The following is a 27049-nucleotide window of genomic DNA, read 5'->3' on the forward strand; positions in this document are numbered from 1 at the left end:
AGTATTTCCCTCATAGAGATAAAAACTTTTTTGTCTAATAGCAAAAAAAAAAAAAAAAATTAAATTAAAGTTCAAAATTATATCACTGCAACAATGAGGAAACAATGGAGGATGAAGTGGCAAAGTGGTTAAGGTGTTGCCCTGTGATCTTATAGTGCTGTTGCGAAAGGGTGTAATTTTAATTTTTAAACAATGAGGCAAAAAATTTGAACTGCTCAAACTGTTCTGAAATCTGTCACTGTCAAAAGAGAATTAAAAGACAGACCAAACAAAAGCAACAAGGAACCAACCTTAAAATAGGCTCTGCAGGTCGCTGTTGTTGCTGCTGCTGTTGTTGTTCACCATCCTTGCTCTTGCCCATCACAGCAGACGTAATGACAGCATTGGGCAGACTTCCCATCTTCAGGGATGATGCTATGGGTTTAGTGAGAGATGCCAAGAGAACCGAATTGGTTTTATTGCTGGAATTCTCCAGATTTCCCGTGCCAGCTGGACCACCACTGCCGTTAGTACTACTACCAATATTTGTTTGGATGCCACCAGCATTATATTGTGTCAACAAGGGCTGTAGAGATGCAGCTGAAGGAGCAATAGCTGACGGATTGTTACTGGAATTATTATTACTTACACTGCCGTCATTAACACCGGTTACCGTTTTTGAAATGTTGGATGGATAAACCATCAACTGGGCAGCTCCATGAGGCTGTCGAACTACCATGGAAGACGTGTTGAGATATATACCAGTTGGATAAATGTTTTGTTGTGGTGTTGATGTTGCAGGTGTAAATGATGATGATGATGATGAAGTTGATGATGATGACACTGACACCGATGATACAGATGATAATGTTGATGTCAAAAAAGTACCACCCGACAACGCAGAGACTAATGTAGATGTTATTGAAGATGGAATTGTTCCAGTGATGCTCGCTGTAGTAACTAAGGACAATGACGATGATCCAGCAGTCCCTTTGCTCGAGTCTATCTGACTACCTCTCTCCAAACTCAACGACTGGCGCATCAAAAGTTTATCCTTCAGTCTTTGTCGAGTTCCTGTGATGTCAGTTGGTGTGTCTGGGGTAGACGTTGGAGTTGATGGTGTTTTTGGCGTGCTGATTGCGCCAAGAGGAATCGGTAAGGGTTTTGAGATGATATTTTGACCGAGCCCATGGGCTCCGATAGTCAAAGGGGACATTGGCTTTGTGGCTTTACTAATGGCTTGCCCTTCCAAGTTTTGGAATGTCACAGCAGGAATACAAGGAATGACTCTAGGAGAAAACTGCTTTGGTTGTTGTTGAGAAATTACCTGAGAAGCTACTGCTGACTGGGCAGATGCAATATTCAGAGACAAGTTATTACTTCCTCGAGGTGATTTCAGTGGCATTGATAAGGGTGCTGATGAAGATGATAATAATGATGTTGTAGTCATTGCAGAGGAGCTAGAAGAATTTTGAGAAATGATGTACGACTCTCCACTCATCAGTCTGGCTAAATTTGATACAGTCACCACAGTTTTGTTGCTATTGTTGTTGGAGGAAATACCATCTGCCTCACTGCCCGATGACGATTGGCTTCTAAACGTTCTGAACATCATGGGATTGCTTGGTGTCAAGGGGGTCAAAGGTAAAGTGGGGGTTTCTGGATTGACTCCTGACACAGATAAGGGGAACCCCAAAACAACAGCGGTTTTGGGGGTTCCTGGAGTACCCAAGGGTGTTCCAGGGGTCAAGGTTGTGATGGGAGTTGATGCAGAATGAGGAATGATGGAGAATGCTGAAATGGTCGTGGGGGTGGGTGTGAGAGAAGATCCTGATGCAGAATCTAATATGGTCATTGGATGGTGGTGAGCTAAAGAATCACCACTGGCTGAAGTTGTAAGCTGTTGGACAATTTTGCCACCTGACATGATAGAGACCATGGGCTGACCAATCAAATTGCCAATATGGGAACTAGTAGTTGTGGTTGGTTTGATTGTGGAGCTTGAGAGAGAAGCAGAGATAGAAGACACACTTGATGGTGTTGTTGATAATGACGATGATGATGACAGCAATGATGATTGTAATATTTGTGTCGAAGTAGATGACAAGGAAGAGGTTCCTGTAATGCACAGAGGTGGTGATGATAATGTTGACGGCACAATTGCAGAGGCAGAGGATATTATTGCAGATGGTGACGAGGTTGAAGTTAAGGAGGGATTCGATAAGGAACGAGGAAGGATTAATTTGTGGTGTGGACCGTGAACTAACAAAAGTTTTCCTGGGTTTTGTAAGCTAGCTATTGGGTCGGATGAAACTCCTTGAGTTTGTAGATTTCTAGGGTTGTTTGTAGACAATGATCCTATCTGGACATGATTGGCAACATGATGCTTGGCCTTAGCGATAACAAGATTCAAGTCTTTAGGTCTATTTTTGGATCCTTTAGGTCTACCTTTCTTCCTCGGCTGCATCAGCGATTCCGTATTCAAACTGTCAAAACTCGAACTGGACTCTGTTGAACTCATTGATGTCATTATACTGGAACTTGACAAAGGTGAAGGCGATGACGAAAACATGAGGTGTCCGTGTAGCTTTGGATTGTCTCTAATGATTGAAGTGTTGCCGATTTCAATGTCCGACGACGACTTGGATTTTGAAATTCCGTGCGTGTTTCTCTTTGGCAGATTGCTGCCCTCACTCGGCTCTTTTGTAAGAACGTTTGAAGATAAGGCTGGTGAAAAAGATTTGGTGTTTGAAGAATTATTTCTATCTATAGCAGAGCTATTACTTGTGCTTTCATCAGATGCCGACAAACTCCTACGAATACCAGTAGCTTTGACGCATAGCTGATCTTTATGCTGGATTAGTAGAGATCTTTGATCAAAGGACTGGTTACAAATATCACAAATAAATGGACCTTTCATGGCATATTCTCTGGCAGCAGCTGCCAAACCATCTGGAAAACCTTGATTTTTGAAATGTTCAGTGGTGGGTGTCCCTCCGTCAGTTTGAACCACAAAACTTCTATTCGATCCTGCTAAAGTCGTAGCTATCTTCTCTCCCGTTGTGATTCCAGCTGCCATTCCTAACTCACTACCATGGCTTTTCATTAGTCTCTGCTGAAGTAAGGACGGTACACTTTTGGATGACAGAGAAGCAGAAGTGACAACAGGACTGTCACTGACATCAACTATAGATGAAGGGAGAGAAGACAGTAAATAGCTACCACTTCTGGGTTGATACGACGATGACATGGTTGAAGCTCTGTATGCCTTGTGGATTTGATCATGAACCAGAGCAGTAATTGCAGATGGCTCTGAAACAAAACTTGTTGTCTTTGGAGAAGACGTCATCAGAGTGGAAGAAGCAACAGATGCATTCATATTATCCTTGGATCCAACCATTGCTAATATTTGGGTAGTTGGGTTAGGAAAGAATTTGGCTTCAGATTTGGCTCCGTTACCACTGACAATCCGATTGCCTTGTTGTAAAGGAGCTTGTAGCATGGAGCTAATAATACTGTGACTTTCTGCTGGGATGTCATCGCATGACATCAATAACGTGGGATTAGACACACTGCTTTTAGTGTCACTCAAGATAGGGATTGTTGTTGATGAAGACCCCATTGATTCTTGATGCATACTCGTCACAACTCCCATTTGCTGCTCGTCTGAGTTTTGATTGAGTTGAATCTGGATTTGAATCTCATGGGGTCCGGGACCAGGCACAATTTTGGCTGGGACAGATGTCTGCCGGCTAGCTTGCTGCTGCTGCTGCTGCTGTTGTTGTTGTTGTTGTTGTAATGCCCTTGTGTAATGATCTGAGGATGATAGTTCTGATGATGTGTGTTGTTGGCTTGAAGCAGGAACGGATATGGCTGTGGATGATTCCGGAACTATAACTTTTTTCTCACTCACAGTTCCTGCGCCAACCTGTTGGAAATGCGTCTTCCCTAAATTTTGAATCTCGATTGGGAGAGAGCTCGGGATTTGAAGATAATCCATCTGGATGATTTTCTGTTCAGCTGAAGTGGCAGAAACAACTTGCTGGCCTGTTGGAGTGGTAATAGTTTTTATCAACTGAACTGGAGTGTTGATGAATGGAGAACAGCCTTGTAAACTGTTAGGGTCATTGGATATAATGACAGGCTGAACTAAAGACGATTGTTTAGTGACAGGGGGGTTGTCAACTTTCTGTTTGGTGATGCAAGAAGTGGAGTTGGACCTTTTGATCATGTCAGGCCGGATGATTTTGATGTTGCTATCACCAATGGATAAGGATGTTCCAAGTTTCTTCTTCAACAATGCTTTGTGTGTGCTAAGCAGTTTATCCCCTCCATCCATACTGCTGCTGCTTTCGGAAGAACTTTTCAGATCCGAAAGCTTCCAGTTGTAAAATCCGGAATCACTGCCCTGTCGGAGATATTTGTTTTTATGTTTGTAAGGATCTGTGACCGGATGCTGTTGAACAATGGCATCATTTGAAGATATGATTTGTTGTATTCGGGCTCGAATGGCTGAGCTATCACTGTTTTGGGCTTTTGTTAACGAGGAAGAGGATGATGACGGTGAAACAGATGATGTTGTAATGGATTCATTGGACGTAATGGACACGGTTGTGGAAGTGGTGGTCTGAATTGACGGAGAAACAGCTGATGTGACAGCTGGAGGTTGGTCCTCGGAGTTTGAAATATTTATGAAGGCAGGAGTGTGAGAATCTGCAAGAGAGGGTTTTCTAGATTTCGTGGCAGAGCCTGGCACAGGATAGGGAAATGATAAGTGACTTTTTATCGCCCCTGTCATCTGCTGTTGTGAATGGTCAGCCAGTGCCTGAGAAGAGGTCTCACTGAAAGATTCATTAAAAGATGCCTGATCTAAACTTGATGCACTGAACACTGATCCAAAGCTCCCTGTGGACAAATCACTGCGGTGAGAAACAAGTCTGGGTCTTTGTTGCGGGACATCAAGCGATGAGACCTTATCGGCCGACAAATCACTGGAGTGAGTAACGATTTTTTTCTTGGGACTGCTCCCAAGTGAAAGAGAGGACACATGACTGATATCAGAAGACCCTGACTCAATTGACAAATTTGGCTGGACGTGAGGACCAGATAGCCTAGGAGGCCTATGTAAAGGAACTTCTGATGGAATTTCTGACATTAAACTGCTTGTAAAAGATGAACTTAACAATTTCCTCTTATCTTTACCAGAATGATAATTTGCCTTAGGTCTCAGGATTTTGACTTGCATCTTCTGGTTGTCTAAAATTTTCTGGGTCATCAAAACAGGAAGTCCTGAATCCTCGCAGGTTGCTTTATAAGTCTGTTTCAGCTTTTCCAGCGTGTTTAAGGTATTAATCACTTGCTCATCAGATTCAAGCGTAAGAAGATTATCCAAGGTGTAATCTTCAACCTCCTCGTATTTCAGAAGTTCATTCTCAGTGGGTTTATCGAATGTAGAAAACATTCTTTGGAATCTTTCTGTCATGTCCAATTTTTTCACCGGTTGCGTTTGATCATCTCTACCACCATCGCCAAGCCCGCCCCCTCCACCACTACCACCTGATTGGTGTTGCTGCACCTGCATTTTTTGTCTTTTGTCAACCTTTTGTCTGATTCCCTTCAGAATCATCTCCTGTCTCAACGCATGTCCAGACTTATTCTCCTCAGCTCCTGCTGCTGATACGGGGGATGTTGCACTTATCTCTCTCTTCATATCTGTAATGTTCTCACTAGTATCTCCAATTTGATCATCCTCTTCGTCTGCTCCCTCCACATCCGTATCCGTGACTTCAGAATCATTTTCATCCACGTTTTCTCCATCCCTTTCCTCCATGGACTCTGTGGTTTCCAAACTTCTATCACTGGAAATCCCCGATTTCTTCACATGAGCATTTGACTTGCAATGTTTGGATAAATTACTCTTCGTCTTGAAGGAAACACCGCAAACAACACAGGGAAATGGACGCTCATTGGTATGAGCTCTTATATGCTTCTCTAAGACACTCGGTTTAGCACATGATCTTTCACAGTACGGACACTGATATTTGCCTGGCTTTATTTGCTTCTTTTTACTCAATGATAAATTTGGTCTCTTTCCCTCGGCCACACCCTCGTCGATACTATTTACACTCTGCTCCCCAACGGACAATTTTCCTGGCCGACTCTGACTATTATTCTCCTCTCCTGAAGCCTGTTTCGACAATTCTCTTTTTGTTGATAATCTAGAAGTAGCAGCAATCGTATTTTCATCTTCTTTGACAATGCTGTGCTGCTGTTGCTGTTGCTGTTGTTGTTGTTGTACCAAAAATTTTGGGTTGGAATCAATAACCAAGACTTGTTGTTGCTGTTCACTGGTTACTCCTCCTCCTCCACCTTGACCATCAGCGATAAATAAGTTACTGTGTGGTGGTTGCTGCTGCTGCTGCTGCGGCTGCTGCTGTTGTATGGATGATAAAGGCAAATAAATTTCTTTGGGTTCTCCATGCTGATCCTGCACGAAGTCGCTGGCCGAGAGGATGATCTGATTGCCTTCTTTCTCTTGGATGATTTGGAAATCATTGAGGATGATGTACTGGTCTTTGCCGTTGAGAGAGATGGATATGGGTTGCCTTTCTTGTTGTTGCTGCTGCTGCTGCTGTTGTTGTAGGTGGTGGTGGTGTTGATAATGAGTGTGATGTTGTTGTTGTTGTTGCTGATGAATGTACTGGATGTTCTGTAGCTCAGAGTCTGTCACCTATTGGAAAAATTAAAACTCAGGTCAGGATATTTTTCTATCACATAAAGTGGACATGTTGAAATATAATGAATGAAATGTCAGGTTTTCAGGCCTACCCTTACTTAAACGAAAAATTCGTAGAATTGCGAACATTTTGGGTCCAATTTCAGAACTTCATGAGCATCTATCGCAAGTCTTTGAAACTGATGAAACATTAAAGTTAATGCCAGAGTACACAGTTTTAAGGATTTTAAGGTGTTATTTAATCCTTGTGGTGGTAAAGTGTTGATTTTTAAAGTAACTAAAGTGACTGCACTTTTTAATTTCTTAAAAAAAACTTTTTTAATGATAAAACTAAACACTAGCAATTCTATCCCCCCCCCCCCCCCCCCCCTTCTTTTTTTTTGTTTTTTTTGTTGTTGTTGCTATATCGGCACTAACTTAAATAAACCAAAAAAAGTAGATTTTTCTAACCTTGAATAAGGCTTCCAAAGACCTGCTAGCACGCTCTCCCGCTCCCTTCCCTTGTTCACTGTTGCTGTCAGACTCTGACCTTGACCTTGCATCATCCAATAGGATGGATGGAGGGGCGGAGGCAGACTGGGATCTCTGTCTCTGGATGGGCTGGGGTGGGCGATGTAGCTGTGAGGAAGATTCGTATGTTTCAATTCATAAAAATAATATTAATTCATTCAAAATGTGAAATGAAAAAAAATTAAGTTTGTTGTCAAAGTAAGTAGATTATGAGAAGGTCTGAGCTGAGAAGATATGTTGTTAACTTGTTTTTAATCTAATTATTATTATATGTTATTAACTTGTTTTTAATCTAATTATTATTATTATTATTATTATTATTATTATTATTATTATTATTATTATTATTATTATTATTATTATTATTATTATCTTTATTAATATTATTATTATTTTTCACATTATTAACAATGATAATAATAATAATAATAATAATAATAATAATAATAATAATAATAATAATAATAATAATAATAAAATAATAATAATAATAATAATCATAGTAATGATAATAATAATAATGATGATGATGATGATGATGATGATGATTATAATTATAATTATAAAAACAATAACCACCACAAACCATCATCACCACCACTATGGATCACATTCAAGGCACAAATTATTTCATAAAGTGAAAAGGTGACCCAGCTCAGAATGCATCAAGACATTTCAAACATCTAAATTGGATTGGAATAGAATTAAGGACACAGAGTAAGAGAAATAAAAAATTCGTTTTTGACAGATTTTGTGAATTATTTTTTTTTTTTGGGGGGTTGTTGAAAAATCTTTATCTGTTGTGACCCCAAAAGTATTGAACAAATTAGAAATCAAAGATGTGGAAACTTTTTAATTTAGGGCAAATGTTTGAATAGTAATAGTATTTTTGTTATTTGTGACCTAGTGTGGACCTGCCTAATACTACGAAAAATTAGTAGAAATACGAATTTTTGGCTCCAGCTAGAGACCTACATAGGTCTTTTTGACTCAATGAATCTTATTGAAAAGGAAAGTTTTGTTCCTCAGAATCTATATGCAGGAGTTAGAGGCATTTTTGGATCATGCCGAGGGCAAATTATTTATTCCTAAAACTATTTATAGTGAAATTTTCTTTTTTTTTCCCTTGAAATTTCAAGTAGGCAGCTCTGCCTATTGTCTTTGTACGTGTAGTGCCTTAGGAACTTTGTGGATTCAGTGTATTGTATCAATTAATTACAACATTTTGAATATTACACATTTTGATTTCTCATTGAATGACCCCTAGTTTATGGAAGCCATAGGATGGAGAGAAAGATAAAGGGAGTAAATGTGACTCATATATATAAGGTAACAACACAAAACAAGCGACGTTTCGGCCTTTGGCCTTTTTCAAGTAAACACGAAGTATTTTATTTTGTGTCTACTTGAAAAAGGCCGAAAGCCGAAACGTTGTTTGTTTTGTGTTGTTCCCTTATATATGAGTCACATTTACTCCATTTATCTTTCTCTCCGTCTTATTGGCTCATATAGGCACCTCTAGTTTTGTTTTTTTTTTCAAGTCATAGGGATTGGTTTCAGATATATCTTTCTGTATCCGCTTCCTTTAAGTATCAAAGAGGAATCATTTAACCATCACCTTACCAACCATAAGAAAATTATCACAGTCGATACGATCCATTCAGCACTTTTATCATTCAGATTTCTTTTGTAAATCACACAATTTAAAGAAAAATGCTTTATTATAGCTATAAAAACGTGACACTGTGTTGAAGAGTTCATTTTGCTGATCAATATTATGCATAGAATGTATTTGTTGCTTTTCTGTTTGAGTAAGAAAAAGCTATTTTTGTGTTGGGTGAGTGTGAAATTTTGGGAAAAATTCTGAAAATGGCTGGTAAGGAAAGGGTTAAAGTAAGTAAATCAAAGCTTAAATTACCTTAGATGAAGAACCGTCTCCCCCATCTGAAATTCGAGCTTCAAAGAGATGTTTATGTGGCTGCTGCTGCTGCTGAAAAAGATGGTGGTGATGGGCTCCTCCTATGCCAGCTTTTATTGCATCATCATCAACATCACCACCAGTAATTCCACTGTTGACGACGCTACTACAACTGGTAACAACAGCTTCTTGTCCCAAAGCGGTGTTAACTGTGGAAGATTTGTTTTTTTAATTGTTCCATTATAAATGGATATGTTTATTTAAAGAAAAAAAACAAAACAATAATAATAATAAAACCCAAAAGCAAAAAAAAAAAAATGTTTAAAAACTAAATTCTTCTTTCAAAATTCAAAGTAAAAATAATTTGACACAGGCATGAAAGAACTTTAAGATATTGATGATCAACTTTTCAAGAAAGAGCTCTTGATGTCTCAGTGGTTGGTAGACCACCAGGGTTGCCGATACACACATGGGGTTGTGGGGTTATTACCATTGAACTCCCATCAGAACACTGAACTCCGGTAAAAAGACATTTTGTAGTGTTTTCCCAGTCACCATGTGATCGGAGATATATATACGGAGGATTTTTAAAATACTGAATTCCGTAAATATATGGAAAATCTGCAAATTTGGACCACTCTCCTTACAAGCAAAGGAGCCAGTGCTCAACTTGGCTGTGATCCATATTGTACCAGACCCCGACCCTGACCCCGATCCAGCGGTGATTGACTAGCAAGGAGTGATAAATAATTGCTACTACTACTACTATCCATTTAACGCTACAGAAACTGGGATGTGATAAACTCCCACCCCATAGATGTTCTGGCTTTAAATAAATTAAAGAACTACTTTCTTAGAGAAGCTTGGGCTAAACATTATCATTTCACAATCAGCTGGTGTATTACAGTTCTGGTGATTGTACAATAACAATAGTTATGATTAAACATTTGATCTGGGCATTGTGTAGTGAGTAGTGAACACTTGTCACCTCAGCTGAAATCATCAAAGTTGTGCTTTTTCTATTGATGTCAGAAAATGTTGTAGGAAGTTGTTGTTGGAAAAGGCTCTTTACTTACACTCTCTCATGTACTCAGGTGTAAAATGAGTACCTGGCCATCAACAGCATTGTCTCTGTCCCTGAAAGTTGTAATATCGCCTAACAGCCATCGTGTCTATTCCTACATGTTAATTATTGCTGTTGGCAAGGGACTCCTTGTAAAGCAATATAAATGCTCTAATTTATTATTTATTTTTCTCCTCCTCAGCTTCTTTATCATCATCATCATCATCATCATCATCATCATCATCATCAACAACAATATCAGAAAAAGTTTTTTAAAAATATCAAGTAACTAAAAAGCAACAAATGATAACAATTGGTAGGGAAAAAAAAAGAAAAGAAAAGAAAAAACAAAATAAAATAAAAAAGAAAAGGGGCAAACCAGGGAGACCCCCTGTCTCTTCCGTGACGCTTTGAACCCGAATTGATGATGCCGATGAAGATGATGATGATGGCGGTGATAATTGAGGGGCAACAGCGGCACCTCCACCAGCATTTGGAGGTGGTGGTGGAGGTGTGGGTACACTGGACTGGGTGACCAGAGGTGAAGATGTCGTCAACGATGATAACGACGACGACGACGATGCAGCTCTGGACAAAATGCTTGCTTTTCTACTGGTAGGCTGTGAGGAAGCCACTGTGGAAAGGGGAAAAAAAGAAGGAAAAATGACAATATGGAAAAGAAAAGAAGAACAAGAACAACGACGATAATGATTATTATTTCCATAATAATAATAATAATAATAATAATAATAATAATAATAATAATAATAATAATAATAATAATAATAATAATAATGATGATGATGATGATGATGATAATATTCTTCTTCTTCTTCTTCTTCTTCTTATCATCATCATCATCATCATCATCATCATCATCATCATTATTAGTATTATTATTACTACTATTGTTGTTATTATTATTGTTATTATCATCATCATCATCATCATCATCATCATTAGGCTATATTAAAGATTAAAGCATCTGTGTACACTTATTTTCAAAGCGATAAAGAGAGAAGCATCTAAACAGAAATAGCAATTGATTGGGTCGTAGAAAAACATATTATGTCATTTCACGAGTTGCCTATAAAAAGTACAGTTGTGAAATAGAATTGATCGTTTTCAGGAAAGGAGCCCTTTCCATGAACTTTAAGCGCCCAATAACGAATAATTATAAGAAGTATAAAAGTATACAATACAAGAACACGCAGTTTATTGATAACAATTATGTAGGGATTCTCTAGGGTTTCAAAACAACAACAAAGCGATCCTCCAGTCAGGGAGGTCACGGTACGTGGCCTCGAAAAGGAATATTGTGGGAAGAGGGGGGGGGGAAGAGAGAGAGAGAGAGAGAGAGAGAGAGAGAGAGAGAGAGAGAGAGAGAGAGAGAGAGAGAGAGAGAGAGAGAGAGAGAGAGAGAGAAACAGCTGAGGAAGAACGGAAGAACTCAGAAAGAGGAAACGGGAAGGAGGCGGGAGGGGAACTATCACATCTTTGTGTGGGGGCGGATTTACCCATGCCATGTAACGAAATGACCTATTTTTAAATTTTATTTTGTGTGCGGTCGTGTCTCGTCGATGTGTGGCTTTCCTATGTCTAATTTTTAAATCGGGATTTGAAAGCCAGCTTTCATTATTATCATTACACTATCCGTTTTCAATAATTTAGGGTGTTGAAGGACGAGGTTTAAAAAAATGTTTTTCTCCTAGTATTACGTAATTTGTTATATTATTATTCAAGAGTGCCACAGGTCGCGAGTCGCGTGAAGTAAAAACTCCGATTCGGGTTTCCTCGGTTCGACGGACCAAGGGAAACAGCCAATCGTTGTCAAGATATCAGAGGCGGAATCACCCGAGGATGGGCGGACTAAATCGGAAGAACCGACCGAGGACACGCCGACATGAGAGATAAACGACCGACCCAACGACCTGCCGGACACAAGATGATGAGTCATTTTCCCCTGACTACGACCTTGAACTTTTCTAGCAGTCTGCTGTTTATAAATAGAATGCGGGGAAGACTTTACCGGGGTAAAAGCAAGTAAAATCAATGCGAAAACAAAGTCTCCATGACCCGATGGAAATGGCAAAGTATTGCGTATATTTCTGCACTGCAGGCACACATTGCCGCGATGAAAGAAAACATGACAAAAGGTGACCAAAATAAATGAATAAATAATAAAATACAACAAACATATACAAAACAAATCAAACGTTAAAAAATATTGGTGAAGAAAACTAAATAAATAAATAATGATTTGGGATCGAGGCGCCCAAATAGTTTTTAGAAGGCCCTGTTTGGGATCGAACCACAAATTTCTTTTGAAATCGAGGCAGGAGTATCAATCATTCATTTGTAACTTTATTTTGAGGCTCATGATCAAAACAAGCAATTGGACTAAGAAGAAGTTAAAGAGATGAAGAAAAAAAATCCACCAACAATAATACTCAAAAACAATTATTTTCTTATAAACCGAACTAGGGGTGGGTAGGGGGGGGGGGGGTTGACCTCTTCAACAAAACAAAAACAATCTGAAATAATGAAGCCTTTATTGGATTGACACAAGCCCTAGTTTTATGAGGGTTTGTTTTTGTTTGTTTGTCTGTTTTGTTCGGTTCTTTTTTTTTTTTACTGTCCTTGTTATTTTATTTTATTTTTTTGTTTGTTTGTTTGTTTGCTTAGGAGTAAAAGAGTATTATTATGTCGTTATCGCCAAGGGAGGGAAAGGAAGTGGTGGATAGGGTGGGGGGGGGGGGGGTTGGGGGTAGGGGGGTAGGCACAGAAAAACGACAGAATTTCAAGACCGTAACACAGCATCATCAGAGTCATTGTTATTAATGATATTTCTATCTTCGCCATCATCATCCGTATCACCGCATTCATGATTATGAATGATGATAGATAGATAGATAGATAGATAGATAGATAGATAGATAGATAGATAGATAGATAGATAGATAGATAGATAGATAGATAGATAGATTAATAGATATATAGACACAAGCGCGCGCGCACATACAAACACATCAAGGGAAAAAAATTATTGAGAAAGTATATGAGAAAGTGAGAGAAGAATGGCAGGGGCTGTAATTCAGAACACACGCTCGCGCACTTCGAGACATTTTTTTTTTTTGGTTTTTTTTTTGTTTTTTTTTTTTGTTGATAAAATGAGAGAAATTAAAAAGGAAGGGGGTGGGGTATTTCCATTTACATTTTTCATTTTTTAAATATCAATGACCCTACTAATATTGTGCCGTCCGGTTCGCCATCTTTTAATCCACCGTTATGAACGTTATAAATAATAATAATAATAATAATAATAATAATAATAATAATAATAATAAAATAATAATAATAATAATAATAATAATAATAATAATAATAATAAAGAAGAAGAAGAAGAAGAAGAAGAGAAGAAGAAGAAGAAGAAGAAGAAGAAAAGAAGAAGAAGAAGAAGAAGAAGAAGAAGAAGAAGAAGAAGAAGAAGAAGAAGAAGAAGAAGAAGAAGAAGAAGAAGAAGAAGAAGAAGAAGAAGAAGAAGAAGAAGAAGAAGAAGAAGAAGAAGAAGAAGAAGAAGAAGAAGAAGAAGAAGAAGAAGAAGAAGAAGAAGAAGAAGAAGAAGAAGAAGAAGAAGAAGAAGAAGAAGAAGAAGAAGAAGAAGAAGAAGAAGAAGAAGAAGAAGAAGAAGAAGAAGAAGAAGAAGAAGAAGAAGAAGAAGAAGAGGAAGAAGAACCAAATGGAATACACGTAATTCGGGGGGTGTCTGGTAGAACGTTGATGCATCATGAAATAATTATCCATAATATTAGGGTGGGCGGGTCGAGATTGCTTCAACAGACGCAATATTTCTTTAAACATGAACATAAAAATAAATACATTTTTTTTTTATATCAAAATTATTGAATCAAATAAAAAAGAGTTGATATATATCACATCAGTATTTTTGTTATCAAAAGAAACATCCGAAAAGACTTCCCTCTCCACCGGATGTTGATTTCGAAGCAGACGACACGTATGTAAAGTAATGCCAGACATAATTACAGTAGACAAAGAATGGGGAAAGTAATAATAAATAAATAATCCGTAAAAGTATCAGTTTTCGAATCGCAGCGTCATAACTCTGGATTCGGATTAATATGAGAGAGAGAGAGAGAGAGAGAGAGAGAGAGAGAGAGAGAGAGAGAAGGGGGAGAGGTAGAAGAGGGAGAGGGGGTGAAGAAGAAGAAGAAGAAGAAGAAGAAGAAGAAGAAGAAGAAGAAGAAGAAGAAGAAGAAGAAGAAGAAGAAGAAGAAGAAGAAGAAGAAGAAGACGGAGAGAGAGAGAGAGAGAGAGAGAGAGAGAGAGAGAGAGAGAGAGAGAGAGAGAGAGAGAGAGAGAGAGAGAGAGAGAGACGACGACGGGAAAATTTTGTGGTGATGGCGGAAGCGGGGGAGGGGCATTATAAAATAGAATGACCTTGAAGACAAATCGAAAATAATTTGGACATAAATTCTGGAAATTCGATCTGTTGAAGATCAAACAGGAGTGGCAATTGGGCGCAAGTGAACTACTTTGCTTGATATAAATAAAATACATACAACGTCGGGTTCCATCCAAGAGAGAGGAGGAGAAAAGTGGGTGGGGGGTGAGGGAGGAGGAGAGGGGGGGGGCAGAAAGAGAGAGAGAGAGAGAGAGAGAGAGAGAGAGAGAGAGATAGAGAGAGAAAGAGAGAGAGAAAGAGAGAGAGAGAGAGGATGATGATGATGATGATGGTGGTGGTTGTGCTGGTGGTAGTAGTTGTGATTGTAGCAATTTTGGATGATGATGATGATGGTGATGGTTGTAGTAGTAGTAGCAGTAGCAGCAGCAGTAGTAGTAGTAGTAGTAGTAGTAGTAGTAGTAGTAGTAGTAGTAGTAGTAGTAGTCGTAGTCGTAGTCGTAGTTGTTGTTGTTGCTACAATTTTCATAATCATTATCATTATCAAACATGTTTTCGTGCTTCTCCCATAAATTGTAACGAGGAATGATTTTAGGTTTACGAAAACAATTTGTGACGTCAGATTTCTAAGGGTTAAAATTAACTTTAAAATGTCACACGACGATGTTTGTTCTCTACCCCCCCCCCCCCCCCCCCCCACACACACACACACACACCCTCCCCATGAAATAATGAAGAATTAGAATCGTTTGAGGGGTGCGATAAATACATTCTTTCGCTCTCATCTTGCGATTTGTAATCCGAACTTTATTCTCCCATTACAGCAACTGGGAAAGCGTACAGTGTTCTAGAAGGCAAATAAGTAAGAAAATGTAACACATCCATATTCATGTGCGGCTATGTGGTCTAGTGGTATGACACTCGCTTTCGGATCGGAAGGTCCTGGTTTGAGCCTCACTCGGCGCATAGTTGAGTCCTTAGAAAAGGCTTTTTACTCACATTCTCTCCCCGTACTCAGGTGTAAAATGAGTACCTGCCCATTAATAGTTTTGTCTTTGTCGGAAAAAAATGGTATTATCGCCTAACAGGCGTCATGTCGTCTCGTTCTACATAATGTTACGTCTTGCTGTTGGTCAGGGACCCTTTGTAAAAGCGCTTTGAGCACGTTTAGTGGATATTGCGCTATATAAAAGCTCAAGTATGTTTGTTTTTTAAAATTCTAAATTATGATTTCTGTTGCTCTCATCTTACGATTTGGAATCCGACCCTTTCCCCCCCCCCCCCCCCCCCCCTCCCCTCAACCTCCATCGCTCACTCGCAAGTAAATGCAACGATTGGGAAAGGGTTCGGTATTCTAATTTAACAGAAAGAAAACAAGAAACTTAGAAAATAAAACACATTTAAACAAAAATATATATAATAATATAATCTAATTCGTATTCTTTTCCCCTGATGAAATTATCAGACACTGTTTTTTACTTGCTCCTTTGGGCATGGTTGTCCTTTAGAGCCATGGCGATAGAATGAAGTTGACGTCACTCGGGTCTTTGTTATTGCTTTTTGCCATCCGCGTTTACGAGTAATTCTCACTAAATTGTATTAACCAGACTATTAACGTTCAAAGTTACACATAGTTTTGTGTGCTGATCCGTTACACTTCCGGTTGGCCATTTTGTGAGCTTCTTCACCAAGCGCCTACTGTCTGTAGCGTGAAACACGGACAATAGCAATTTCTTGCTACCCTTTAGATAGGACGCTGATCTATCGCAAAGTACTTTCCGCCAGATATAACTGACCCAGATTCCCAATCACAAGGGATTCAGAAGAAAAAAATCAACAACAAAAAATTCGACATTAGCAGGGATCTCTCTCGGTCCCTTTGCATGTGAAGCAAGTCCTCTACCAACTGAGCTATCGGGACCCCCTACTCTGCGCATAGACTACTACCAGACAATGACTACTACTCATCATGATTTTCACCTTCTATCCTCCTATCTAATTACAACTTCCTAGAGTTTATTTTTGTCACATTATAATCTAAATAAATCACTTGATTAAACATTATTTTTACAAAACAACCAAACTGATAGGCTTCAAGGTCGTAAATGTCGAGAGGACGTTGAAAATTAATTACTCCGACGTATATCTATTTACAGGTCTGGTAGCCCAATTTTAATGGGCTCATTGCTGTAATGTGGAAATGCTCTCAAACCAATGTGAAATATATTGTTCTCGACGACCATCAAATTTTTAAAAAAGTAAATATTTATAATATTGGCATTTCCGTGGAGTTACCATGCTCAATGCATTTCACAATGCTTCATCTATGTCCACGAGCAGGCCATATAGAACCATATTTCTATTCCATACAGTTCCATCCTTTCTGTACCAATACTCTTACAATATCCGCCATTGCCTGTGTTAGGTGCCTTTCCCGTGCGGCTATGTGGTCTTGTGGTATGACACTAACTTTCGGACCGCAAGGACCTGGGTTCGAACCTCGCTCAGCGCATAGTTGAGTCCTTGGAAAAAGGCTCTTTACTCACATTCTCTCACCGTACTTAGGTGTAAAATGAGTACATGGCCGTTAACAGGGTTGTCTCTGTCAGAAAAAAAATGTATTTTCGCCTAACAGGAGTCATGTCTCGCTCTACACGTGTTGCTGTGTTGGTCAGGGACCCCTTATAAAACGCTTTGAGCACATTTAGTGGACATTGCGCTATATAAAAGCTCAAGTTTTTTTTGTTTTTTTGTTTTTTCCAATGATGCAGCTCCGGGACCAGAAATTCCACGAAAACTGTACTGCCACCCATTTATTCATCCACTCACTTAAATGATAACGCTGAACATCGCACGACTCTAGTGACAACATCGCTTGACTCGAGTGACAACATCGCTTGACTCTAGGGACAACATCGCTTGACTCTAGTGACAACATCGCTTGACTCTCGTAAGTGACAAAATCGCTCGACTCTAGTGAAAGACGTGCAGAAAGGGCACCCATCGCACCGCCGCTGAGACACCAAACATCCTGCAATCCCAAATTCAAAGCCTTAGTCTAGTAGCGATCGACTACCAGGCCTGAATATAAGTGTACGTTGAACAACAGCGTCCATCTCTGCTATAGATAGTATGCGCTTGGTTAAGAAGCTCACAACATTGCCATCCGGAAGTATAACGGACCAAGACGCAAAACTATGTGTAACCCTAAACGTTTATAGTCTGGCTAATATTTTAGTGAGAATTACTCATAAACGCGGATGGCAAAATAACAACAAAGATGGCAAAATAACAACAAAGATCAGTACAACGTTAACTTCATTCTATCTATACTACGTGGTAATGATAAAACTTGAAACTTGAAACTCGTAATAAAACATGTCTGAGTGGCTGCACAGAAAGGTCGCTTCTTTGTAAGATTCAGTACTAAAATACTCCAATACTAAATAAATAATGTGAAAAAAAACTAAGGAGAAAAGACCGTTTTCATGAGTTATTCAACCAAGAGAAACTGATGAAAACTGAAAACGATCTTGTTCCTGAGTTTTTCCAAATAATAATAATAATAATAATAATAATAATAATAATAATAATAATAATATAATATAATAATAATAATAATAATAATATAATAATAATAATAATAGTAATAATAATAATAATAATAATAATAATAATAATAATAATAATAATAAATAATTATTATTATATCATTATATAATTATTATTATTATTATTATTATTATTATTATTATTATTATTATTATTATATTATTATTATTATTATTATTATTATTATATTATTATTATTATTATTATTATTATTATTATATTATTATTATTATTATTATTATTATTATTATTATTATTATTATTATTATTATTCATCATCATTATTATTATTATTATTATTATTATTATTATTATATTATTATTATTATTATTATTATTATTATTATCATTATTATCATTAAAATTACTATTATTATCATTATTATTATTATTATTATTATTGTTATCGTCGTCGTCGTTTTTGTCGTCATCATCATCATCATTACTATTATTATCATAACCATTCATTTCCCTAAAAAGCCTTGGCATTTTAACGATTGATGCACTTGACCTATGAGTCAGATGATGATAACAACAAACACAACAACAACATTAGCAATAAGAACAACAACAATAATAGCAATCCATGTCGGAGTTTTTGTTTTTCTTTTTCTTTCCTCTCTAAGATTTCAAGGAAACTGGGAAAGAAAAACAACAACCCCGCCCCCCAAGCACACATACATATTAACACCCACAAAATGTCTTCTTATTGGCTAACCTCCTGCTAATCGAATTTTTCATTCAATGCTTACTATGTGATGGGTGAGGGGGTGGGGGGGGGGGGGGGGATCCCCGATAGCTCAGTTGGTAGATCACTCGCTTCATGTGCAAAGGAACTGCATTCTATCCTTGATGAAGTCGAGATGAAAGTTGGGTTTTTGTGGGGGGGGGGGGGGGGGGGGGGGGGGGGTTTCTGACTCCCCTGCCCACTGTCACTCACCGCAATGATTGGGTAGATGTTCAGTTATGTTTAGTGGAAAGTACTTTGCGATAGACTTACTAGCGTCTTACCCCGAGGGTAGAAAGCAATTGCTATCATTGTCCGTTAACCAGTCCTTCAGAGCACCAGTAATGAATATGTTCCCTAAAGGTGGCATAACTATTTTAGTAGCAGGATGAACAGACAGATTCTCGGGATTGCGGGACTTAAAAGAGTGAGGATGGATGAGATTTATAGACGACCAGCATATACTTAGACCAGAAAATAAGATGCCATCACTCTAACACCAGAAGATCAATTGGATTCAATAGTCTGATGTCACGTCGCCCAGCAACAGCGGCCATCATGGTTATAAACAAAGAAAATCGGTACTTTTTATTCTTCATGCTAGCTAGATCTTTTCATATGTCTTGTGTCAGAATGTATAAAAGTCAACACATGATCATATTTATGTTTTTCTCCTCTGGATACACGATTTATGCTCGTCGGAGAAGTATTTCATAAGGGCGTTCGCCACTGTTCCGATAGTTTAGAGCCAGTTACTAAGTTACTATGCGTCAATACGAGGGAAGTGACGTCATGACTGTTGAAGGCTATTACACAGTGTATGTATCCAGTGGTTTTACACTTCCAATGAAATATGAACATTGCCATCCGGAATTATTAAATTGAGCTTTTATATAGCGCAATATCCACTAAATGTGCTCAAAGCGCTTTGCAAGGGGTCCCTGGTCAACAGCAATATTTAACATGCAGGACGGGACATAACGCCTATTAGGCGATATTACAATTTTTCGGACAAAGATAACGCTGTTAACGGCCAGGTACTCATTTTAAACCTGAGTACGGTGAGAAAATGTGAGTAAAGAGTCTCTTCCAAGGACTCAACTATGCGCCGAGCGCGAGGCTCGAACTCAGGACCTTCCGATCCGAAAAGCGAGTGTCATACCACGAGACCACATAGCCGCACAATTATAACGGACCAGCACACAAAACTATGTGAATGTGTAACCTTGAACGTTTATAATCTGGTTAATACAGTTTAGTGAGAATTACTAACAAACACGTATGGCGAAAAAAAACCCAATAACAAAGACATGAGTGACGTCATCTTCATTCTTGATATCTTTTAAGTTAGCAAGGCGACGGCCAGGCCATAAATTTACGAAGGCTGGGGATAACCTTCGGCTGGGCCTGGTGACGTTTCATAGGTAGTTCTTAGCACTTCGTAATTTTCAGATAATCTGCTAACCATTTGAGTTGGATTTAGAGCAACCGTATCATGATCAGCTCTGTAGACGAATATATATATATATATATATATATATATATATATAATATATATATATATATATATATATATAATATATAAGAGAGAGAAAGAGAGAGAGAGAGAGAGAGAGAGAGAGAGAGAGAGAGAGAGAGAGAGAGAGAGAGAGAGAGAGAGAGAAAACCACTTCGTTACTGGTTAACACCAGCTCAAAACATTTCACATAAAGGTCAGAGAGAGGAATAAAGGGGTGGGAGGTTGGAGGAAGAGTTGGAGGGTGGGGTTCCTTGAGAAATAAGAATTTGTCTGGAGAATAATGAACCACAAAAGCTTGAACCCCCGTTACCGTCGTCGTCGTCGTCGTCATCATCATCGTGGTCTTCGTCATCTTCTTGTACCGCAATATTATATTATTGCACATTAATTCTTGCTTGGAAGGAATTTTCATTTTTTCAGACGACGAGCGGTGACGATCGCTCGTCGTCGCCATTCTGTCACAGACGCGTATTGATTTACGTGACGTCACAAAACCGCGTGACCTTTAACATTTTTTCAAAGACGACTGGCTGGCTGATACGTTTTGGAATTGGATTCATCTGCTCTATTCTTCTTGTTCGCTGAAATCACATCAGAATCCGTGTCGTTTAATAAGCATCCCTTTTTAAAATATCTATCTCCCCCCCCCCCCCCCCCCCCCCCCCCTCTCTCTCTCTCTCTCTCTCTCTCTCTCTCTCTCTCTCTCTCTCTCTCTCTCTCTCTCTCTCTCTCTCCTCCCTCCGTCCCTTCCGTGTCGTTTAATAAGCATCCCCTTTAAAAATCTCTCTCTCTCTCTCTCTCTCTCTCTCTCTCTCTCTCTCTCTCTCTCTCTCTCTCTCTCTCTCTCTCCTCTATATCTAATGATCATACATTCTTGAGAAGCATTATAACGCCATAATCTATGACTCTACTCCCCCCCCCCCCCCCAACCCTGTTATTCTTTCTTCTATAGATAGTATGCAGATGACGTCACTCAGGCCTTTGTTATTGTTTTTGCCATCCGCGTTTGTGAGTTGTTCTCACTAAACTGTATTAACCTGACTATAAACGCTCATGGTTACACAGAGTTTGTGTGTTGGTCCGTTATACTTCCGGATGAAAATGTTGTGAACTCCTTGGCCAAGCGCATTCTATCTATAAACATTTAAATTCAACACCTGGTCCCTGATACACGGAGAAACGGCACGCTAACACACGTGCTTTCCTATTGTATGCAAAACAAAGATAGAAACTTATTTCCATATGAGGATTGTACAGCCGGTTATAGATAGAATGAAAGATGATGTCACTCAGGTCTTTGTTATGGTTTTTTGCAATTCACGTTTATGAGTAATTCTCACTAAACTGCATTAACCAGGCTATAAAAGTTCACGGATACACATAGGTTTGTGTGTTGGTCCTTAACACTTCCGGATTGCAATGTTGTGAGCTTCTTGGCCATGAGGCCCATGGCGCCGGAGGTTTTCCCGGTTTCTACAGCATGAAACAGAAAATAGCAATTGCTTGCTACCCTTTGGATATGACGCTAGTCTATCGCAAAGTACTTTCCGCCAGATCTAACAGACCCTGCTACCCAATCACTGCTGTGTGGACAGGGGGGGGGGGGGTCAAAAAAAAAACTCGACTGCACCCGGAATCAATTTCTGTCCCTTTGCGCGTGAAACGAGTGCTCTACCAACTGAGCTATCGGGTCCCGAGTCTTCGACAACATGAGGGTCATTTTATTTTATTGATTTTTAAGGATGAGTTTTCTGGCCAAATTTTGAAAAACTGTGTGTTTTGGGTTGATTTAAAAAAAAAAAAAAAAAAGACAAGATGATATAATAGTATAGGCCACGGTATTGTGAAGGAATTGCTGTCTCTATTGATCATTTAGTTGTCGGGATAAATGGCAATTATGAGGTACTACTACATTCCAAAGGGGAGGGGTGGGGGTGGAAGGGGAAATGTGTTAATTGGTCTAACCAAACCACACACACACACACACACACACACACACACACACACACACAAAACACATAGTATGTTGTCAATGACACTCATGGTGATGGCGCCAATGATGATGACGATGATGATGTGTTTGTTTTTAGGTGTTTAACGGCGCTTTCAACACCATGTAGGTCGATGATGATAATGATGGTGGTGGTGGTGATAATGATGATGACGACGACAACGATAATGATGATGATGATGATAAAGATCGCCATTGTTATTAAATCCAAATTACCAACCAGGGTATCCGCGATATTATCGCATTCAATGGTAGCGATCTATATTCATGTTTTCGTCCAACCGAGTCATCAATCACGTGATTTGGAGCTGTCCAACTATTGGACATTTCTGAACAAATGCAAACACGCTGCTTTGTTTATGAAAGTTGTAAACATACCCATGTGTCAAGCTGAACAATCGTAATGTTAGATAGTTCAAAATCTGTGAACACTTTTCTCTATGTAGGTCACTTTGAGCATATTTTGCAATGTGACCAATGACCTCGAGCACATGGAAAGTTAATATAGATCATGCTCATTGGTCATTTTGTTCAGCTTGACACATGAGTATGCTTACAACTTTCATAAACAAAGCAGCGTGTTTACATTTCTGAAGAAATATCCAATAGCTGGACAGCAACTAATCATGTGATTGATGACTTGGTTGGACGAAAACATGAATAAAGATCGCTCCCATTCATGGTGAAATAAAACGCTCACTTCGTTCTAATCGACAAAACAGTCGAAAACAAACACAACTAGTAAATTGTACGTAACCTTTGATGTTGGGAGAGAGCATGTGGAAGGGAACATAACCACACCCCTCGGACAGTCGTCCAAATGTTAACAATGGCCGTTAGAGCTAAATTAACCAGTAGATATTTGACTAGTCAAAAAATGGAATTTGTGACACACCTTCACACGTGCTCGGACAAATAATATATTTGGTTGTTTATAAACAATAACGTGAATGAAATCCGACCTCTCTCTCTGTGATCACTGTTAATGTTTTTTATACAGCCAGATGGGTGACTAGTTATCGTTTACACATAGTTTTCTGTGTTGGTCCTATAGATAGTATGCGCTTGGCAAAGAAGCTCATAACATTGCCATCCGGAAGTGTAACGGACCAACACACAAAACTGTGTGCATCCATTAACGTTTATAGATAGAATGCGCTCGGCCAAGGAGTTCACAACATTGCCACCCGGAAGTATAACGGACCAACACACAAACTCTGTGTAACCATGAACTTTAATAGTCTTGTTAATACAGTTTAGTGAGAACAACTCACAAACGCGGATGGCAAAAACAATAACAAAGGCCTAAGTGACGTCATCTGCATACTATCTATAGCCAAGTTAATACCGTTCAGTGAGCATTACTCATAAACGCGGACGGCAAAAAACAATAACAAAGACCTGAGTGACGTCATCTTCGAACTATCTATAAATATAATGAAGTTAACGTCGCTCGAGTCGTTGTTATTGTTTTTTGGCCATCCACGTTTATGAGTGATTCTCACTAAACTGTATTAACCAGACTATAAATGTTTAAGGATACACATAAATTTGTGTGTTGGTCCGTTATACTTCCGGATGGCAATGTTGTGAGCTTCTTAGCCAAGCGCACACTATCTATTGATTAAACGGTAGAACAGTTTGGTATTTTACTTAGACGCATACCATCGATAGTAAAACCTGTGTAGTTTGCTATGTTTACCAAGACTGCCATTGTTTACATTATGTCGGTGTCTATTAGGCAAACAACACAGTATTACCATCGACAGTATGCGTTTATATCATTATCATCTATTAGATGTTAATGGTTTATATAGATAGTTCGAAGATGACGTAACTCATATCTTTGTTATTGTTTTTTGCCATCCGCGTTTATGAGTAATGCTCACTGAACTGTATTAACCTAACTATAAACGTTCATGGATACACAGTTTTATGTGTTGGCCCGTTATACTTCCGGATGGCAATGTTATGAGCTTCTTAGCCAAGCGCATACTATCTATAGATAGAATGAAGATTACATCACTCGGGTCTTTATTACTGTTTTTTTTTTTTGTTTTGTTTTGTTCTTTGTTTTTTTGTTTTGTTTTTTTTTTTTTGCCATCCGCGTGTATGAGTAATTCTCACTAAACTGTATTAACCAGACTATAAACCTTCAAGCTTACACATAGTTTTGTGTGTTGGTCTGTTATACTTCCGGATGGCAATGTTGTGAGCTTCTTAGCCAAGCGAATACTATCTATAAAATACTCACTAGTTCTACACGCCTAATCAATCGTACTATCACAAAAAACCACGTGTAACCTTTAACGTTGAAAGTCTGGTTGAGCAAATCTCGTTAGAACGAACCACACAACTAGTGGCCGTAAAACAATAACTAAAACATAATAACAAATTGACTGAAGTTGACTTCATTAGCTCTTTTTTATTGTTTTTAAACAGCCAATTTGGTGATTAGTTCTCATTAATTACATCAATCAAACCATAGATAGAATGCGCTTGACGAAGAAGCTCACAACATTGCAATTGGATTCAGTAGTCTGATGTCACACCGCCCGGCAATGGCGGCCATCTTTGGTTCTAAACAAAGAAAATCATTACTTTTTATTCCTCATGCTGGCTAGAACTTTTCATATGCCTTGTGATCAGAATGTGTAAAAGTAAAAACATAATCAAATTTATGGGGTTTTTTTTTCCTCTGGATACGCTTTTATGCTCGCCGGAGAAATATTTCATACGACGTCCGCCATTGTTCCGATAGTTTAGAGCCAGTGTTACTAAGTTAACATGCGTCATTAGGTAGGAAGTCTCGTTACGACTGTTGAAGAGTATTCGGAAGTATAATGGACCAACACACAAAACTATGTCTAACCTGAACGTGTATAGTCCGGTTAATACAGTTTATAAGTGAGAATTACTCAAAAACATGGATAGCAAAAATAAAAAATAAAAAATAACCCAAAAACAAAGACCTGAGTGACGTCATCTTCGTTCAATCTAAATACTCTTCAACAGTCGTAACGTCACTTCCTTCCTAATGACGCATGGTAACTTAGTAACACTGGCTCTAAACTATCGGAACAATGGCGGACGCCCGTATGAAATATTTCTCAGGCGAGCATAAAGCGTATCCAGAGGGAAAAAACCACATAAATTTGATCATGTTTTGAATTTAAAACATTCTGATCACAAGGCATATGCAAAGTTCTAGCCAACATGAAGAATAAAAAGTAATGATTTTCTTTGTTTAGAACCAAGATGGCCGCCGTTGCCGGGCGGCGTGACATCAGACTACTGAATCCAATTGCTCACACATAAAAACGAACCATGGACAAAAAACAACTTGATATCTTTTGTCACGGTGACATTTCAGTGGTACCGTAATTCACGTGATTCCAATGTTATGAACAACAACCTGTCGCTGAGACTCTATGTGTTATGATCAAAGTAGATGTTCATGAAAATGGCTTGATAAAAACGTGCAATATTTTGCATAATACATGTGCAGTATGTTTGAAACGGGGTCCCCGATAGCTCAGTTGGTAGAGCACTCGTTTCACACGCAAAGGAACCGAGATCGACACAGAATGCAATCGAGATTTTTTTTCTGCCCCCCCCCCCCTGTCCGCCCAGCAGTGAATGGGTAGCTGAGTCTGTTAGATTTAGCGGAAAGTACTATGCGAGAGACAAGCGTCCTATCCAAAGGATCCAATTGCTATTGTCCATTTCAGGCTATAGAAACCGGGATAAACTCCGGCTCCGTGAGTCGAATGGCTCTGAAGGACTACTATGTTTGAAACTGAATTATTGAAATTTTATTTCAATGGCTTTCATTTAAACAGTAATACAAGATGCCTGTTTGAAGTCACGACGAGCGTTGTGTCGCCATACAGTTTAGTGTGCATGTATGCTAATAAGGGAAACTGCAAGACGGATGAATGGGGATGATCTATATTACATTTCCGTGTGCTCGGGGTCATTGGTCACATTGCAAAGTGTGCTCAAAATGACCCACATAGTGAAAGGTGTTCACAGTTTGAGAAATATCCAACGTCACAATTGGTCATTTTGCTCATCATAACTCTAGGGTATGTTTACACGTTCATAAACAAAGCAGTATGTTTACATTTATTGAGAAATGTCCAATCTTTGTACAGCAACAAATTATGTGATCGATGACTTGGTTGGACGAAAACATGAATATAGATCGCTCCTATTGTCGTCACATTACAATTTCAAGGTTAGTGCAACGTCATGACAGTGTCCAACCTCCACAGCGCAGCGGGCAACGACGTGTAACAACGCACGTGCAAGACTGCCATATTGTAATGACACATCTGCGTACCCGGTTTCAAACAGCTCTTGAAACATCAACCACCATATACCGTCCGTAACCGGCTGAGGAACGCGGGGTTTAATCTGTCACCGACCGTATATGGGTCCATTGCTGAACTATCACCGTCGACAGCGTCGCCTCAACTGGGCCCGGCAGCATGAACACGTCATCCAATTGGATTCAGTAGTCTGATGTCACGCCGCCCGGCAACGGCGGCC

At 38.9% G+C, this 27049-nt stretch overlaps 1 protein-coding gene across 1 annotated transcript in view; it reads right to left on the reverse strand.

Moving 5' to 3' along the window:
- The window catches only part of LOC144956946 (uncharacterized), a 65244-nt gene that overhangs the window by 21558 nt on the left and 16637 nt on the right, over positions 1-27049 (reverse strand). Inside the window, exons 2-5 of the mRNA XM_078887790.1 lie at positions 10586-10840; positions 9144-9352; positions 7166-7333; positions 291-6709 (exon numbers count right to left, since the gene is read on the reverse strand). Of these exons, the coding sequence (XP_078743916.1) occupies positions 291-6709; positions 7166-7333; positions 9144-9352; positions 10586-10840 (7051 nt within the window). The remainder of the gene's footprint in view (positions 1-290; positions 6710-7165; positions 7334-9143; positions 9353-10585; positions 10841-27049) is intronic.

The sequence above is a fragment of the Berghia stephanieae genome, chromosome 11 (assembly GCF_034508935.2).
Source record: "Berghia stephanieae isolate SIO BIC M18660-M18661 chromosome 11, UCSD_Bste_1.3, whole genome shotgun sequence".
Classification (NCBI taxonomy): Eukaryota; Metazoa; Mollusca; class Gastropoda; order Nudibranchia; family Aeolidiidae; genus Berghia; species Berghia stephanieae.